The sequence below is a fragment of the Crocodylus porosus genome, unplaced genomic scaffold (genome assembly GCF_001723895.1).
Source record: "Crocodylus porosus isolate Cpor-Errol unplaced genomic scaffold, CroPor_comp1, whole genome shotgun sequence".
Lineage (NCBI taxonomy): Eukaryota > Metazoa > Chordata > Crocodylia > Crocodylidae > Crocodylus > Crocodylus porosus.
The window spans coordinates 15984018-15999490 of NW_017728925.1; the positions used below are offsets into that span (position 1 = coordinate 15984018).

The 15473-nt window shown below is 46.5% G+C and overlaps 1 protein-coding gene across 1 annotated transcript; it reads left to right on the top strand.

The window, feature by feature from the left end:
- On the top strand, positions 1–7987 carry CUNH9orf69 (chromosome unknown C9orf69 homolog). Its single transcript, XM_019540940.1, has 2 exons — positions 1–13; positions 7403–7987. The coding sequence occupies exon 2, from the start codon at positions 7536–7538 to the stop codon at positions 7953–7955; it is 420 nt and encodes a 139-aa protein (XP_019396485.1). The 5' UTR covers positions 1–13; positions 7403–7535; the 3' UTR covers positions 7956–7987.
- The last annotated feature ends 7486 nt before the right edge of the window (positions 7988–15473 follow it).

The following is a 15473-nucleotide window of genomic DNA, read 5'->3' on the forward strand; positions in this document are numbered from 1 at the left end:
CATGGGCCACGGGGTGAGTGCGGGCGGGGCGGGGCACGCGCGTGGGTGTGCGTGTGGGCATGGGCATGTCCCGTGTGTGCATGTGCGAATGCATGGGGCTGGGGAGCCCCGGGTCCGGCCGCAGCAGGGGCCCCGGCCCTGGGGAGCCGCGGGTGTCGCTGGCTATCCCCCCGACCTGCCGCTCCTGGAGCGGAGCCGGCACAGACACGGCGGCACGCGGGAAGCCTTCCCCCAGGCGCCGCCGCAGCAGCTGCTCTCTAGACGCTCCCGGTTCGTGCCCGAGACCCGTGGTCTGCGGCTGTGTGCCGTGGTGGAGCCGCGTGGATGGTTCCTCTGACAGGGTGCAAAGTTGCCATCGTTTCATTTCGTCCTGGGCCTCAGCCAGGGAGAACAGAAACCTCGGGTCTCCCTGGTGCTTTTGCCATGTTCCCTCTTCAATTCATGAGGTAAAATAATTGCACCCTTTTTAAATACCCCCCACCCCAGTTTTTGGCTCGTTCTTGTCACCCTTCTCTGAGTTCCCTTTAGTTGTGCAGCTGTTTGTAGAAATGGGGGGACCAACCCTGCGCACAGGATGCTAGAAGCAGACACGCCAGGGATTTGTATGGTGCCGTTATCATGTGCTGCACACGATTCTCCATCCTGTTTCCTATGCATCCAGACACATTGCCCACGTATGTACATTATGAGCACTGTGCCTAGGGTTTCACTGAGCTGCCTATGGCGATACCTGGTGCCTGAGTTGAGGTGGTTAAACTAGATGGGCGTTTCTCAACCTTTGTAGACTCAAGACACTCCTCAGAAAATGCTAGCTCTTTTTTTTTCGCTCATTTTTTGGCCAGACAAAAAAATACCAGAGCAATGCTTCTGTTGCAAAGAGCTCAGAAAGAGCATAATGGGTCAGGGTGTTTTTAATGCTTCAGGTTCCTATTTGAAATCTCTGTGTTTTTCTTGGGGATCATTGTTGCACACCCAACAGTGCTCACATTTATAACACCCTCGTGGAAGGATCTCGGGGCATCCCAGGGTGTTGTGGTCCACTGGTTGCAAATCACTGATCTAGACTCATGAAAGATGGCTGAGGTGTTCCCATATCTCCTCCCTCCAGAGCACACTGTGTGCTTTAGCAGCAGTCAGCTCCATTTGTCACCGTACTAGTCCTTTCGCCAACCTCATCTGTATCCCTCTGAGATTCCTCCAAGTCCAAACTTGTCCTGACCAATCTACATAATTTTGCATCGTCTACATGCTCTTACCTAGCTGCTCGATTTCCAGATTATTAATACATACGTTGAGCAAAACTCAGCCTAAAACAATGTGTGTTCTACAAGGAGGTGATATTGTATTAGGTAATGATTGCCTTTTTTAATCATGAACTCCGTTTTTATGGAGAAAAAAGAGAAATGTATTAGCTAGTCTACCCTGGGCATCAATGCTTCAGTGTGCAAACATACACACTCACTTCCTGATATGCTTTCACTAGCAGGGAATGCCTTTCTAGGGACAGAAAGGTACGGGGGGCGGTTTCCATTCTAGTCGAGTGTTAGCTTCTCTGCTGAGGCCATCAGAAAGGGGCTCGGGTGTTTTGAGACACGGCAATTTGGCTATCGCTGAGCCAGCGTGAAGGGACAGTCTACTCTAGGCCTCAAAGTTGAAATCCTTACAAATAGAAAATGACACCCAGAAAGGGTTCACTCAGCTTCTGAAGTAGGTCTTCCACCGCAGTAATGGATCTTTAAACCACAAACACAAGACTAAAGTCTTCAAAAGTCTCGTGCATAAAGTTGGGTATCCAAATCCATTTTTGCCTGTTTAATTTTGAACTAGTTCATGTCTGCATATGGACAGAGATAATGGTTAAGATTAAAAAAGGTTGGCTAAATATCCTTTACTGTCTGTGTTGGCTTTAAAGACCCCTGTGATAAAAGGAGAAGGTTTCTCAGAGGTTCCTAAGCAACATTTCTCTTCCTTTTCTCTTGAGCCAGGTGCTAACTAGCAGGCATTATTTACTCTCTCCTTTCCTGAGGTGTAGTGCTTTATTGTGGAGGTGAATGAATTTAGGCCCTGATTATAATATTAGATCCATGATGATAGAATCCTGCACCTGCCTGGGGTTGATACTCCTTTAATAGCTCTCCAGTACAAACCCGTGCAATTCAGCAGTTTTGTGGAAGAAAGATGTACCAAACAACACTGGTTTCCATTTCTTCAACATCTGTGTGGAACAGTTAGCATTAATGTGGATGTTGAAAGATCAAGCACTTAAGTTTAGTATTGCAGGGTTAGGCTCCAGCCACAAAATCACTTACGCATGGACTGAACTTTAAGGCTATGTGGGGGAGGGGGCAGTGAGCTTATACTTTAATAATGATTTTTCTTTGTATCATTATAAATTACTGGATGGCAACTCAGGCAGCAGCAACCACAAGATAATTGAGCTCAGGATCGTGAGGAAAGGAAGGAAGGAGAGCAGAAGAATTGCTCTGGACTTCAGGAAAGATTACTTTAACTCCCTCAGGAAACTGACGGGCAGGAGAAAGCCAGTCTGAAGGAGAAAGGAGTCCAGGAAAGCTGGTTGTATTTCAAAAAAACCTTGTTGAGGGCACAGGAATGAAACATCCTGATGTGAAGGAAGACTAGCAATTATGGCAGAAAACCAGCTTGGCTTTGCAGGGAACTCTTCAGTAAGCTAAAACACAAAAAGGAAGCTTACAAGAAATGGAAACTTGGACAGAAAATTAGGGAGGAGTATAAGAATATTGTTTGAGCATGTAGGGACGAAATCAAGAAGGCCAAAGAGCAGTTGGAGTGTGAAGGGTAACAGCTAGCAAGGGGCATGAAGGGTAACAAGAAGGGTTTCTACAAGTATGTCAGCAGCGAGAGGAGGATCAGGGAAAGCGTGCGTTCCTTACTGAATGGGGGAGGCAGCCTAGTGACAGATGATGTGGAAAAGGCTGAAGTTCTCAGTGCCTTTTTTACCTTGGTCTTCATAGGCAAGGTCAACTTCCAGACTACTGCACCTGGCAGCACATTTTGGGGAGATAGTGAGCATGCCTTTCATGGTGAAAGAATTGGTTGGGGACTATTTCAAAAAGCTGGATGTGTCCACGGAGCCAGGTGGGATGCACCAGAGGCTGCTGAGAGAATTGGCTGATGTGATTGCAGAGCCACTGGCCATTATCTCTGAAAACTCATGGCAATCAGGAGAGATCCCAGACAATTGGCAAAGGGCAAACATAGTGCCCATCTTTAAGAAAGGGAAGCAGGAGTATCCAGGGAACTACAGACTGGTCAGCCTTGCTTCAGTCCCTGGAAAAATCATGGCACAGGTCCTCAAGGTCACCCACAATATTCTCACAAGCAAGCTAAGGAAGTGTGGGTTGGATGAATGGACTGTAAGGTAGATAGAAAGCTGGCTGGACTGTTGGGTTTAAAGGGTAGTAGTAAATGACTTGATGTCTAGTTGGCAGCTGGTATCAAGTGGAGTGCCCCAGGGGTCGGTCCTGGGGCTGGTTTTGTTCAATATCTTGATCAATGACATGGAAGATGGCATGGAGCGCACCCTCAACAAGTTGACAGATGACACCAAGCTGTGGAGAGTAGTAGATACACTGGAGGGTAGGGCTAGGATTCAGAGAGACCTAGACAAATTGGAGGATTGGGCCAAAAGAAATCTCGTGAGGTTCAACAAGTACAACTGCAAAGTCCTGCGCTTAGGAGGGAACAATCCCATGCATGAGTGCAGGCTGGGGACAGACTGGCTGGGCAGCAGCTGTGCAGAAAAGGACCTGGGGACTACAGTGTACAGTGGACAAAAAGTTGAATAAGAGTCAACAGTGTGCCCTTGTTGTGATGAAGGCTAATGGCATCCTGGTCCACCTTGGTAGGAGCGTTGCCAACAGATCAAGGGAAGTGATTCTTCCTCTTTACTCAGCACTAGTGAGGTGACATCTGGAGTCCTGTGTCCAGTTGTGGGCCCCCCACTACAGAAAGGATGTAGACACATTGGAGAGAGTCCAGCGGATGGCAGTGAAAATGGTTCAGGGGCTGGGGGACAGGCCTGGTGAGGAGAGGCTTAGTTACAAAGAGGAGGGAGCTAGTTTGTTCTGAGCGGTGGCAAATGAGAGAACAAGGAGCAATGGGCTCAAGCTGCAGCGAGGGAGGTCTGGGTTGGATATTAGGAAGAACGTTCTTACGAGGAGGGTGGTGAAGCCCTGGAGCAGGTTACATAGAGAGGTGGTAGAGTCTCCATCCCTGGAATTTTTGAAGACCCAGGTAGACATAGCCTTGGCTGGGATGATGTAGTTGGGGCTAGTCCTGCTTGGAGCAGGGGGTTGGACGAGACGGGACCTCCTGAGGTCCTTGCCAACCCTTGTTTTCTATGATTCTAATTGTTGGTTACTACTGTGGACTCCATGAGATGGGTTTTAGACAGCCACCTATACAGAAGGCTCCGATACAAATATTCTTCAGAAGAGGTTGCTGTTTGGAGGGGATTAAGTGGGATCTGGGACAGAACAAATAAATTGCTTTGGTAGCTGTGAAATTATGAATTTGTAATATCAGCAAGTTGAAACAGTCTTTATTTTATCTGTTAGATCAACTTGAAGCTAGACTGTTGTGAGGCTATTCAGCACTTTAGCTGTCTCTGTCACTGTACCTAAAAGGCTGGATGTCTCTGGGAAACATCAATATTCTTGCCATTACATGAGTTCAGCTGTATCCAGAAAAGTCAACGGATTACCAACCTTGTGCTGAATGGGTGGTTCTGCCATTTACAGTGTAATGGTCTTGAAAGTTTACGTTTCATCTTGCAATGCCCCTTCTCCCAGTTCAGTGGCGATCATACCTGAGATTATAAACCCATTAAAGCCGTTCGTGTTTACACAATGGGCATGGCAGCATGCAAATGAAGACAGGCTGTTGCTATTAAGAAGCCTGGTCAGCTCAGCTGTTTGAGCAGATCACTCACATTAGACTGCAGGAGAGAAAACAGTTCTTCCTCTAGAACAGAGCTCAAACAGAAATCTAGTTATCAATTGTAGCCTGGCATAATCCTGTGAAAAGGAAGGGTGTTTAGACAGTGCAGATGCACATGTTGGGTTTTAGGCTCTGATGGTAACACTTAGGCATGTGGTTAACTCTTAAAGAGGTAAATAATCATGCTTTTCAATTAGGCTGCCTGTCTGGTGCCGGTTTGGAGGACCTGGATCTCAGAAATTATAATATTCCAGTTAAAGGTCTTCAAGAGGGGATCATAGTTTTAAAAGAAAGCTGTCACCGATGTTACATGGGGTGTGACTGACACTGTCAGATCTGATTCCAGAATATACAGCGCCTTCGCATTTTGTAAGTGGCCAATTGGTTCATTCACAAGCGTTTTCTAAGAATATTTTGAAATCGGATGTATAGTGTATGGAAAGTAGCGCACTAGTTCATTAAGTTGAATACTATTATTGTGTGCAAGTTGTGACTTATTTAGCACTACATGTTAGATCAATCACCATTTTAATCAGAAGATTAAAACGATTCATTCTATAATTAGAATAATAAAAAAATACTTCATATTGCCTTTTAGCCAAGGATCTCAATTGCATTTATTTTTCGGCTTGTCAATTGCTTTTATTTTTAAGCCTTTTCTATAGTGTTTATTATGCTCGTACATGAGTGCTTTTCATCCTTGACTACAGTTATTCTTGCAGACCTCTTGTGAAATATGAATATTCCCAGTTTAACAGATTAGGAAGTATAGGGAAAGGCAGGGGAAAGGAACTATTTAAGGCCATAAAGAATGCCTCTGGCACACGAAAGAAGAGTCCCTGAATCTCCTGAAAACTTTAACCACAAGGCCATCCATATCTGCCTATTAAGTCATTGTTTCATACTGTGCAAGAAGGCTTTAGGCAACGTTGCCTTGGGAGATTGTGCATAAAAGGGCAGAATAACAGGCGTCCCTGTGAAGTAGGTCAGGATTATCGTCTCTGTGGAGCCTGCTGAGGCAGGGAGAGGTTAAATAACTTGCCCAAGGTCACACACCAAGTCAATGAGGCAGATGTGACTGATGCTTTTGTAATGTCCTCGAAGTACTTGGATATTCTGGTAGATCAAGTCCCTATAGCCAGATGATGAAGTGCCAGGAGCCTTGTTAGTGACACAAATCTGTCCTTAACGCTTTAAAAAGAAAGTAAGACTTCTTAAGATGAGCCCTGGCAATGACACCGCTTCTCACTTGGCAAGGGCAGGAGACATCCCAGCTGGGAGTGTATGAAGAGGTGGGGGAAGTCCCCCATTATTTAACAGCATTATCTGATGAGCACATTGTCCTCTCATAATTCCCGGAACTTGGCACCGTAGACGCAGGAGGTGAAACGGAGAGCAGCCACCAAGCTAATGCTCATCCCTGTCAGATAACAATGGCTGCATGGAAGGATGTTAAGATTATAAACTGTAAAGACCAAAGATCATTCATTTATCTTTGTAGAGAATGCAGGGGGAAATAAGGTAAATACCTCTTGAGACTGCAGAGCGCAGTGAGCCCTCAGGGCTCATCCAGCGCAGGGAGGTGCATCCTGTAGAGCGTAAAGCGATGATTGATTCATTGTTCTCACAAACGCAACCATTATTTTCTGGTTTGCTTATTTGGAGAAGCTTAGCCAAGTTTGAAGCGAGCAACAGCTCAGAATCGCCCCTGTGTCCACATGGCTCCCTTATAAAGCACTTTGAGAGCCTGGCTTGATTAATGAATAAATAGTGGAAAAAGTGAATGAGGATCAAATGCAAATGCCTGTTAGCGCTACTCTTCCCAGGCGGTAGAGCTGCCCTGGTGGCAGGCTTGTACTGTTTGACTAAGGAAGCAGGCCCTATGTCCGCCAGCTTGGTAAAACTGTCATGAAAATATTCCAGCTTGTGGACAGACATCTTTTAACTGCTTGAAAAAGAAGGAAGATGGAGGTTGCCAGTCTAGGACAGGCATGAGCTGGTGTGATCTGGGAAAGCTGCAGTAATTTTGCTGCACTTGTACCATTGTATGAACTTGCAGATGCAAAAGTGGATCCTAACGGTTTATACCTGCATCATTCAACACCAGTACAAATGTTATGCCTGGCTGTGCCCCTAAGCCTCTTGCCTCTGCTCCATTACCATCATGATGTTTGATGGATTAAGATGCACATCTAGATAGCACACTGCTTGGGTGCTTTGTAAACCTCTAGTTAGGTAGTAATGGAAAAAAATGATGTTCTACATGCCCATCGACAAATATGTTACCCCAGGCAAGTGAGTGAGTGAGTACAGCGTGGCAGAGCAGCTGAGAGCAGGAGCCAAGCTGGAGAAGATCCACCCTTCCCTTGGGGGTTTTTTGGGGATTTTTTTAAATGTATTTTCCTTCTGTTCCTTCCTGCAGGCCTGTTCCTTCCTGGAAACTCAGCAGAGAATTTGCATTCATAGGTTGCTGGATCTGTTCCATCTTCATGGATGATACCCAATATGTTCACTGCAAATCCAGCTCTGGGACTCTGTGAACTGAGAGGTGCCTGATGCCTGTAATCCCCATTCCCCGCCGGGTCCGTTCTTTCCACGGCCCCCACACGACATGCCTGCATTCGGCCTGTGGCCCGGTAAGGACCACTCACTTGGTGCGCACCAAGTACAACAACTTTGACATCTATCTGAAGTCCCGATGGATGTATGGATTCATTCGGTTCCTGCTGTATTTCAGCTGCAGCCTGTTTACCTCCATCCTCTGGGTGGCACTCTCTATCTTGTTTTGCCTTCAGTACCTTGGCATCCGGATCTTTCTGCGTTTCCAGTACAAACTTTCCATCATCCTCCTCTTGTTGGGGCGAAGGCGGGTGGACTTCAGCCTCATGAATGAACTGCTCATCTATGGAATTCATGTGACCATGCTGCTAGTGGGGGGGTTGGGCTGGTGTTTCATGGTGTTTGTGGATATGTAAATAAAATGAGCGCATGTGGGCCGAGAAGGTGATTCTTCCTCTACCCCAGAGTGTGTGAATATCCTCTTCTTTTTTATTTAATATAAATTAATTTATTTATCAGCGCTCCTTTTGGATCAATGCTGTACCTGTCTGCAGATTGTTTTTTGTTTGTAGATGGGCAGGGTGTTACTTCGTTCCAGGAGCAGAAAACTTTATTTTGCACAGTGAACGCTTTGCTAAGTTTCCTTTTCAGATGCAGGAGCCTGTCCTGCCACCACTTCTGTAGGCAGGAAGAGGGCAGTGATTGATTTGGAGGATAGAAGCCAGATAATTCCATATCCCACCAGGTCTTATTCTGGGGTAACCTCCCCGAAAGCAATCAAGTCACTTTTCAATTACTCACAACTGAAGCATCTCTTCTGAATTACTAGCACCTATTTTATATATATGTAGAAGGGGAGATAAATAGATCTATCTAGAGATTATATATAGATCTATCTATTTATCTGTATGGATAGATAGATCTATCTGTCTGTTTCTAGATGGATAGATAGATCTATCTGTCTGTTTCTAGATGGATAGATAGATCTATCTGTATAATAGAGAGAGAGAGAGAGAGAGATCTCCCCCTCTCCTGTGTTGTGTAAGGAACTGCAGTTTGATTTGTGATATCTGACTCTGGAGCAAGGGGTTTCCTAAATGATGCAGCCATCTCGGATTAGAGAGCTGCTTTGTGCAGCTCCCATCAAAGGGGAGTGGAAGAGGTTGTAGCTGAGCACTTTAGGCTGGTTTTAGAGCCTTGCTAATTCCAGAGGGAGCTAAGATGCAGGAGACCTTTGAGCTACTGTGACTGAGCCACCAAATCTGGTGACAAAGACACTTAAGTCATCTTTGTTCTTTCCCCATATCCCCTGCCTACGCTTTGTGAGACTTAAGATACTGAATCTGACCCTAAGAGGTGATAGTGGGGGGAAACTCCAGTCCTGAAGTGTATTCATCTCAACTTAGGTGAGCAAGAACAGAAGGAAGGGACAGTCAGGAATAATGGGGGATGCTCTTTGGGTTCCCCCTGCCTGCAGTATGAGCCGTGGAGCTATCCCAACCCTGGCTGCTCCGGGCAGGAAAGGACCAAATGTGGCCCCCATGTTGCAGTGTATTGCATTACTACTGAACTCCACCCTGCCCCTCTGCAGACAGAGCTCCACTTTGTGTTTCAAGTGAGCGTGCTTCCCGCATCACAAGACCAGGGGGAAGCTGGCTGAGTTCCAGAAAGGAGGAGGCCATGTGAAGAGTAAGTCAGGCACAAAATTAAATGCCAGTGAAAATAGCCCCTTAATCTTCCTTCCTACAAATGTACCCAAAGGCCTGCTACCAAGTGCCCCATTTCCTTTCCCTTACCAAGTCCTGAGTTTAGGGTTTTGCAATCCCATGAAGAGAAGGAGTTTGTGATCGCAGCAGATAACCATGCAGCAGGCTGTATGGGTTCTGTTCCCAGATGTGCTGCTGCCATAGCATGAGCTTGGAGAACTCACTTCAATTGACCCTTGTTTTGCACATCTGCAGTACGGGCATAATGGCATTGGATGAATGGGGCACTCTTTGGATGGAAGAGCAAAATGCAGTGTCATAGACACCAAAGCAGTGCAAGCTCCTGTGTCCCTTACAATCTGTAGGTGCAAGTGTTTTTTTATCAGCTACGGCTGCAGGTGTGATGACCCTAGCATTGTCATGTAGCCACGTAAGAGCGAGTAATTTTCAAATAATTTTATTTCAAGATGTAATAATATGAACATTTGAGGTCCGCAAGACCAGAGTATTATGTGGCACGTATATAGCACGTCTCATCTTCAAAGCATTTTACAGCCACTAGCTAATTAATCCTCACAACAGCCTGGGAGGTTGCTGAATAAGTAAGATCTTGGTCGTGATTGGGAATTTTAATCAGTTTTTTCAATTCAGGGTGCTTATTAAAAAGCATTTACGCTCACTTTGAAGGAAATACTTCTCTCAAGTAGTGGAGATGTTGAAGGTGACCTATAAGCCCAAAAAGGAGAAGGTGGGCAGTGAGGGAGAAACCTCTTAACCAAGCCATAACTAAGAACAGTCCCAAAAAAGAGGCTGTGTCATGCAAAGGCAAGTGCTTTGAATAAACTGTGTTTCCCTTCAAAGCTTTCCTCATTGAAAAAGTTGTTGGTTTGGTTTGGTTTGGTTTTAATTGGCAGAGCAGACCAAATAACCATGTGGGTAGAAGCTGGAATCTCTTTCTACGCCCTTAGGAGACGGAGAAAAGGCCAGGAAAGATAGTTGTCAGAAATACTGTATTTGAAACTGGTACTCGCAAACTCTGCCTTGCTGGGAAACTTGTTTTTTTTTCCCTTGGACTTAGCTGTGTTTCTCAAACTTGCCAACCCCTGAAAGGACCAGGTCAGATTATAAAACAGTTTCTTCATTTAAGTCTTGTTATGTTGCGGATAACACTTCACACCATTAACATTGAAAGAGTTGGAAAAACATGAACTGACTTTTCAGTATTGTTGCTGTTCATTTCCTTTTATGCAATTGCATTTTGGACTGGGAACAAGCCAGTTGGTTTCATTCTGTGTCTAATCATTTTCCCTTTTAATGTTTCAATGCTGCCATGTTTGAGTTTTCCGGATTTTCAGATGAATGTTTTAAAATTTGCTTCCAGCCAAAAGTAGAAGAGAATAATAGACCCATTTCACTTGCTATGAGTTCTGCGAGAGGTTACTTTACCCGACCTACATGTTGGGTTGTATCTGATCTAACGGCGTCCCTTCTAGGAAGCTAATCCTGCCTTCTTTTTTGGATCCGCAGCTCCCGATGGTTGGTTCTGTCTCAAGCTAGTGAAGGTTTCAAGTATGTGGGGAATGCAAAGCCAAGCTCTGAAGATCTGTTGCACGGGCCAAACAGCAGAGGCAATTACACATGTGGTGACAAAGTTGCATTAGCCCTGCTGGCGAAGGAATGAATGTACAAATTAACATGCCAAGTGTTTGATTTGCCTCTTGTTGACTTTTTGGAACATGGAAACAGCTCGGTGTCTTGAGTGCCTGTTAATAATTCTTCCTGAAACCTGCCACCTGCATTAAAGTTATTTTTGTAATGTGTTGATGGGTTGGTTGTTTAAGCTGAGTACAACTGGAGAGTCTTTTTCACAGCAGTCATGCTGGGGGTGGGGAGTGCTCTACACACACTTGGTGCAGGTGTAAAGCCGTAGAGTCAGGCCCACTATAATCAAGCCTCACAAATACCCCGGCAGGGTGGATGTGGTTGCGTCAGTTGTTTTAGCTGAGTGCATTAATCGTGAGTACATTAATTGGGAGGGGAGTTGGTCACCAGCAAAACATCCAGAGTGGGACCTGGGTGTCCTGACTCCCACCCGCTGCTCTGCTGATCCTACGGCACTGTCGGTAATACTCACTCATTACTCCGGTTGTTCTTCCACCTGAGGGCATGCAACCGCTGCGCAGTGCATTGTCTGTAATCACTGGCATTATCTGTTCTCCCTTGACTGCGCAGAGACAAGTCCCTATGGCAGAACCAGACAGGGTTTGAATGCAGTTGTGACCATGCGTTGGGAGTCGGAGGAGAGCAGGATGCATTACAGGGTTTTATCTCAGCTGGTGCAAAAAGGAGAAGTGCTGTGGGCTCCATGAAGTCTACTGAGGACTTTGTTATTGCCATTGGTTTTCCATGGACAGTGCTCGGGTTTGGCAATGATGCAGGGTACTATGAAATCCCAAGGCAGATGGATCATGACTTGTCCTGGTCTCTGCTGAGTGTGTCATAAGGGGTATTTGCCCATAAGAGCTGGTAAAATGGGGATCGTTGCAAGTGCGACCACATTTCAGTGGCTTCAGCAGTTTAAACCAGTCCTGCATGAACACAGAGAGGAAGTGGCTGCAGTTGCCGCTCAGAGGCTGAGATGGTAGCCAGTGGGGTCTTGGGGGAAAGAAAGGTCGTTTCCAGCACACAGCCAGAATATTTGGATTTATGAGAGTGAGTGATTTCTACTTTTAAAAATACAAGAAACAACCTTGTGTAAGTGACTGCTCAAACATAATGCAGATGGGTAAGGAAATGCGCCAGCTGCAAGGGCAGGACAGTCGCATCCGTTAGTTGCAGATGACTTTGAATGTTTCTGCACAAGTACATACGTTGATTTAGTTGGGTTAAAAGCAGAGTCTCTGTTATAACTTGGGGAAGCAGGAATTTGCATGCCTTCTCCTTAAAACCAATTTGCACACACTTTATACTCAGGGCACCCCATCCACAATGACCACACGAGCAAAGGCATAGTGAAACCGGATGGGAGCAGAACAAGTGGCTGACATCAGACTCCTATGTGTGAGCACAGCCAGACCCTGCGAGAGAGGGAGGGAGAAGGTACATCTGCCTTGCTCAAAGTCATGTACTGTGCAGGTTGAATAATTTAAGCAAATATGAATGTGTTCCCTGAGCATAGATCGTGAAGCTGAGTGTTTCATTTCTCGGCTGGTACATCCAAAGAAGCAGGCTGCTCTCGCTGGAGATAATGTGCCACTCACGTAGAAAGCAAGCTCAGAGTCAGTTCTGGTTGTGTTATGCTATCCCCAAATGAGAGTAGCTCCACTTTATGGGAAGCCCATGTCTGGTTCTTAGCAAGCATGCTAACTTCATGCCACTCCCCTGTTCCTGGAGAAGTGAAAATAGCTTTCACTTGTATGGCTTCAGTCACCCCAAACACCCAATGGCTGGATCAATGTTCTCAAGTTGCAGCAAGGAAAATTTGGGTTAGGTGTTAGGAAAAACTTTCTCACTAGGAAGGTAGGAAAACACTGGACCAGAGAGGTGGTGCAGTCTCCATCCTTGAAGGTTTTTAAGACCTAGGTAGACAAAGCCCTGGCTGGGACAAGCTAGTTGGGGATGGCCCTGCTTAGAGCAGGGGGTTGGACGAGATGTGACCTCCTGAAGTCCCTTCAACCCTCATTTCCTATGATATGTGCAGTGAGGACCAGGGGCCAGCTGGGCCAACTCAGATGTGGTCCATGGAGCCAGTTTGCACCCAATGTTCATTAATGCACCATAGTTACTGCACATGTATTTTAGTACTTCTTAATGAAGTACTAACTGAATGTGCAGTAACTATGTTTACTGCACAGTAGCACTGGAGCACGTTTTTTTGGTGACGGTTTACTGCGCAGTAGCCTAAAAGTACTGCGCGGTAGCTTATTAGCATGGTGTTTGACTGGCACCGTGTAGTAAGCATCTCATGTAGACATGCCCACTGAGGATCAAGCTGGTTACCAGTTAATAGGAGCACGTGGGGTTTAGCATAGTGCGAGCAATACAGCAGGGTGAATTAAAGGAGGTGATGGAATAACTGATGAGACTGGAGCCATGCCAGTTTGCGACATGTATGAAACTACTCGTGCTCCTCTGGTCCTTCTGGGCATATTCTCCATGACCTTACAGCTCCCAAGTCATGGGGGAGATGTCGCCATCATAGTAACGAGCTGCTCTTTGCCACGTGGTGCTGCATACCAAAGCCCTTTCCACATTCAGGTCACTCTTGCCATTGCAACTTCATCACGGCAGTTCCTCAGCTTGGAAGTTCAAGCCGTGCTACCGCCGGCCCAGCTTTGTGTGGGGTCCGGTGCACCTGTGTCAGCAGCTTGTAGCGGGGTAGCTACTTTAACGTACAACTCTCCTTTGTGTAGACAGGATCACCGGGATGAAAATTCACTTTCAAGGCCTTGCCCAAGTCGGGACTGTGGCGATCCAGGCAGGAAGCACCGCCAGAACTATCCCCAGAGCTCCCCTGCGTGGGCACAGGTTGAGGTGTTTCCCATGTGTTCCCGCTGCACGGCTAGCGTGAGCAGTGCAACGGGCCTGCCACGTCCCGGCTGCATTGTGGGCCAGGTCCTCCCTTGCTGGAACAAGAGCACTTGGGCCTTGATTCGCAGGGTATTTAGGCACCTCTCTCTCCTTCATATCAGTGGGAGTCTGTTCCTGAGGATGCACACCTAATTTGACTGTGTCTTCTCCTCCTTGTTCATCTACCCTGCCCCTTAGCCTGCCCTGGGGATGTCATCCCTGGTGGCATTAATAAGATTAACCGGCAGCAGTAGCAGTGAAAGGGAGGAGTTTACCTGAGACCTGTTTGCAGGTAACACTGGATGTTTCCACCCACAAAGGCTTTCTTGTCTACTGGGGGCTCTGGCTGACAGAGGCAGCTGCTACAGAGAAGATGCTGCCAGAGGAGCCGAAGCCTTGTTGTCTTCTAACGTCTTTGTTTAGCCAAGCAAGGTTTCCATAGCTCCTGTACAGCTCCGCTGCCGGGGAAAAAATCTCTCATTACATTCCTTCACCTGCCAACTCTCCACATTCATTTTCTCTTCCTGCTTCAAAGCCGTTGGCATGCCCAGAAAATGTCAGTCCGAAGGAAAGTTTTGTCCAGTAATCAGCCAATGAAAATGCAAAGATATTTTTATTCGGCTCCTCAAACCATGTTTAAGTGCTAGGAAGGGCCGGGGCAGTCGCACTTTGCCCTGAATTCTTGCTGTCTTGGTAGCCTGGGTGCAATCGCAGAGACACGCTGCCGTTTATATGCTTGTCTATGTGCAGATCTGAGCATTTATCTAAAGCTGCTATTTCAAGTTGCTGTAGGTTAGCTGGGGCAGAAACCTGTGCAGGTGCTCTCAAATTGACCTAAACCTGGGTTCTTGATTCAGCTTAAATTTAAAGAGAGGCCAAAGCTGAAGCAGAAGAAACCCTTCTTAATCTGAAATAAAAGTCTCCACATACGACGTATCAACTCAATTGATCCAAAAACTTTTCACTCAAGCCAGGGCAGCTATCTGGAGTAGACAAGGCTTAACTTAAACCAATGCACTGTCTGTGTGTAGATGAGGTTAGCTAGTGTCCAAAAGCCTCTCCGTAGTGAAGTCTGTCACCTCCTTTTCATTATAAACAGTCAAGTTGCTAGGTCCCTGTTCATAAGTCTGTAGAAAAGTCCTTTCAGGCAAAACATTTGCAAAAAGGGGGAAGGAGGGGAAAAGTAGGGCTGGTTCAGAATAAACCAGTTTGGAGAGCCGAAGAAAAGTGAGAGCAGCAGGGGCTGCGCTGGTTCTGAGATGAAGCATCAGCATTTTGCTATTTGCCTTCATTGCAAAATAGCTTTGGGGGCTGAATTTTAAGTCTTTCTAAAAGGGATCTGTCAGTACCGTCTGAGGGCTGCAAAGTGACCTTTGTGCGATGGCTCTGGTGCATCTTAGCTGAATGCCCGGGGGACGAGCATCAGCATCACAAAAGCCACCAGCACAATTGGCAGCCTTGTTGGATCTTTGCAGAGAGATCAAGGACTGAAAAGCCCGGGGAGGCTGAACTCTCCTCTTGCTTCAGCCCGGCTCGGAGGCATGTCAGTGGAAGCATGCGGAGGGACGTGTGTGCTGGAGGCCGATGCTCTGCCCGCTCTTTTGCTTAAAGAGCTCTCCATCCGGTATCTCGCACAAGAGGCAATTCATATCCTGAGGT

What these genes read in the sequence shown, in the direction of transcription:
- CUNH9orf69 (XM_019540940.1), top strand. Translation starts at nt 7,536, where the DNA reads ATGCCTGTAATCCCCATTCCCCGCCGGGTCCGTTCTTTCCACGGCCCC.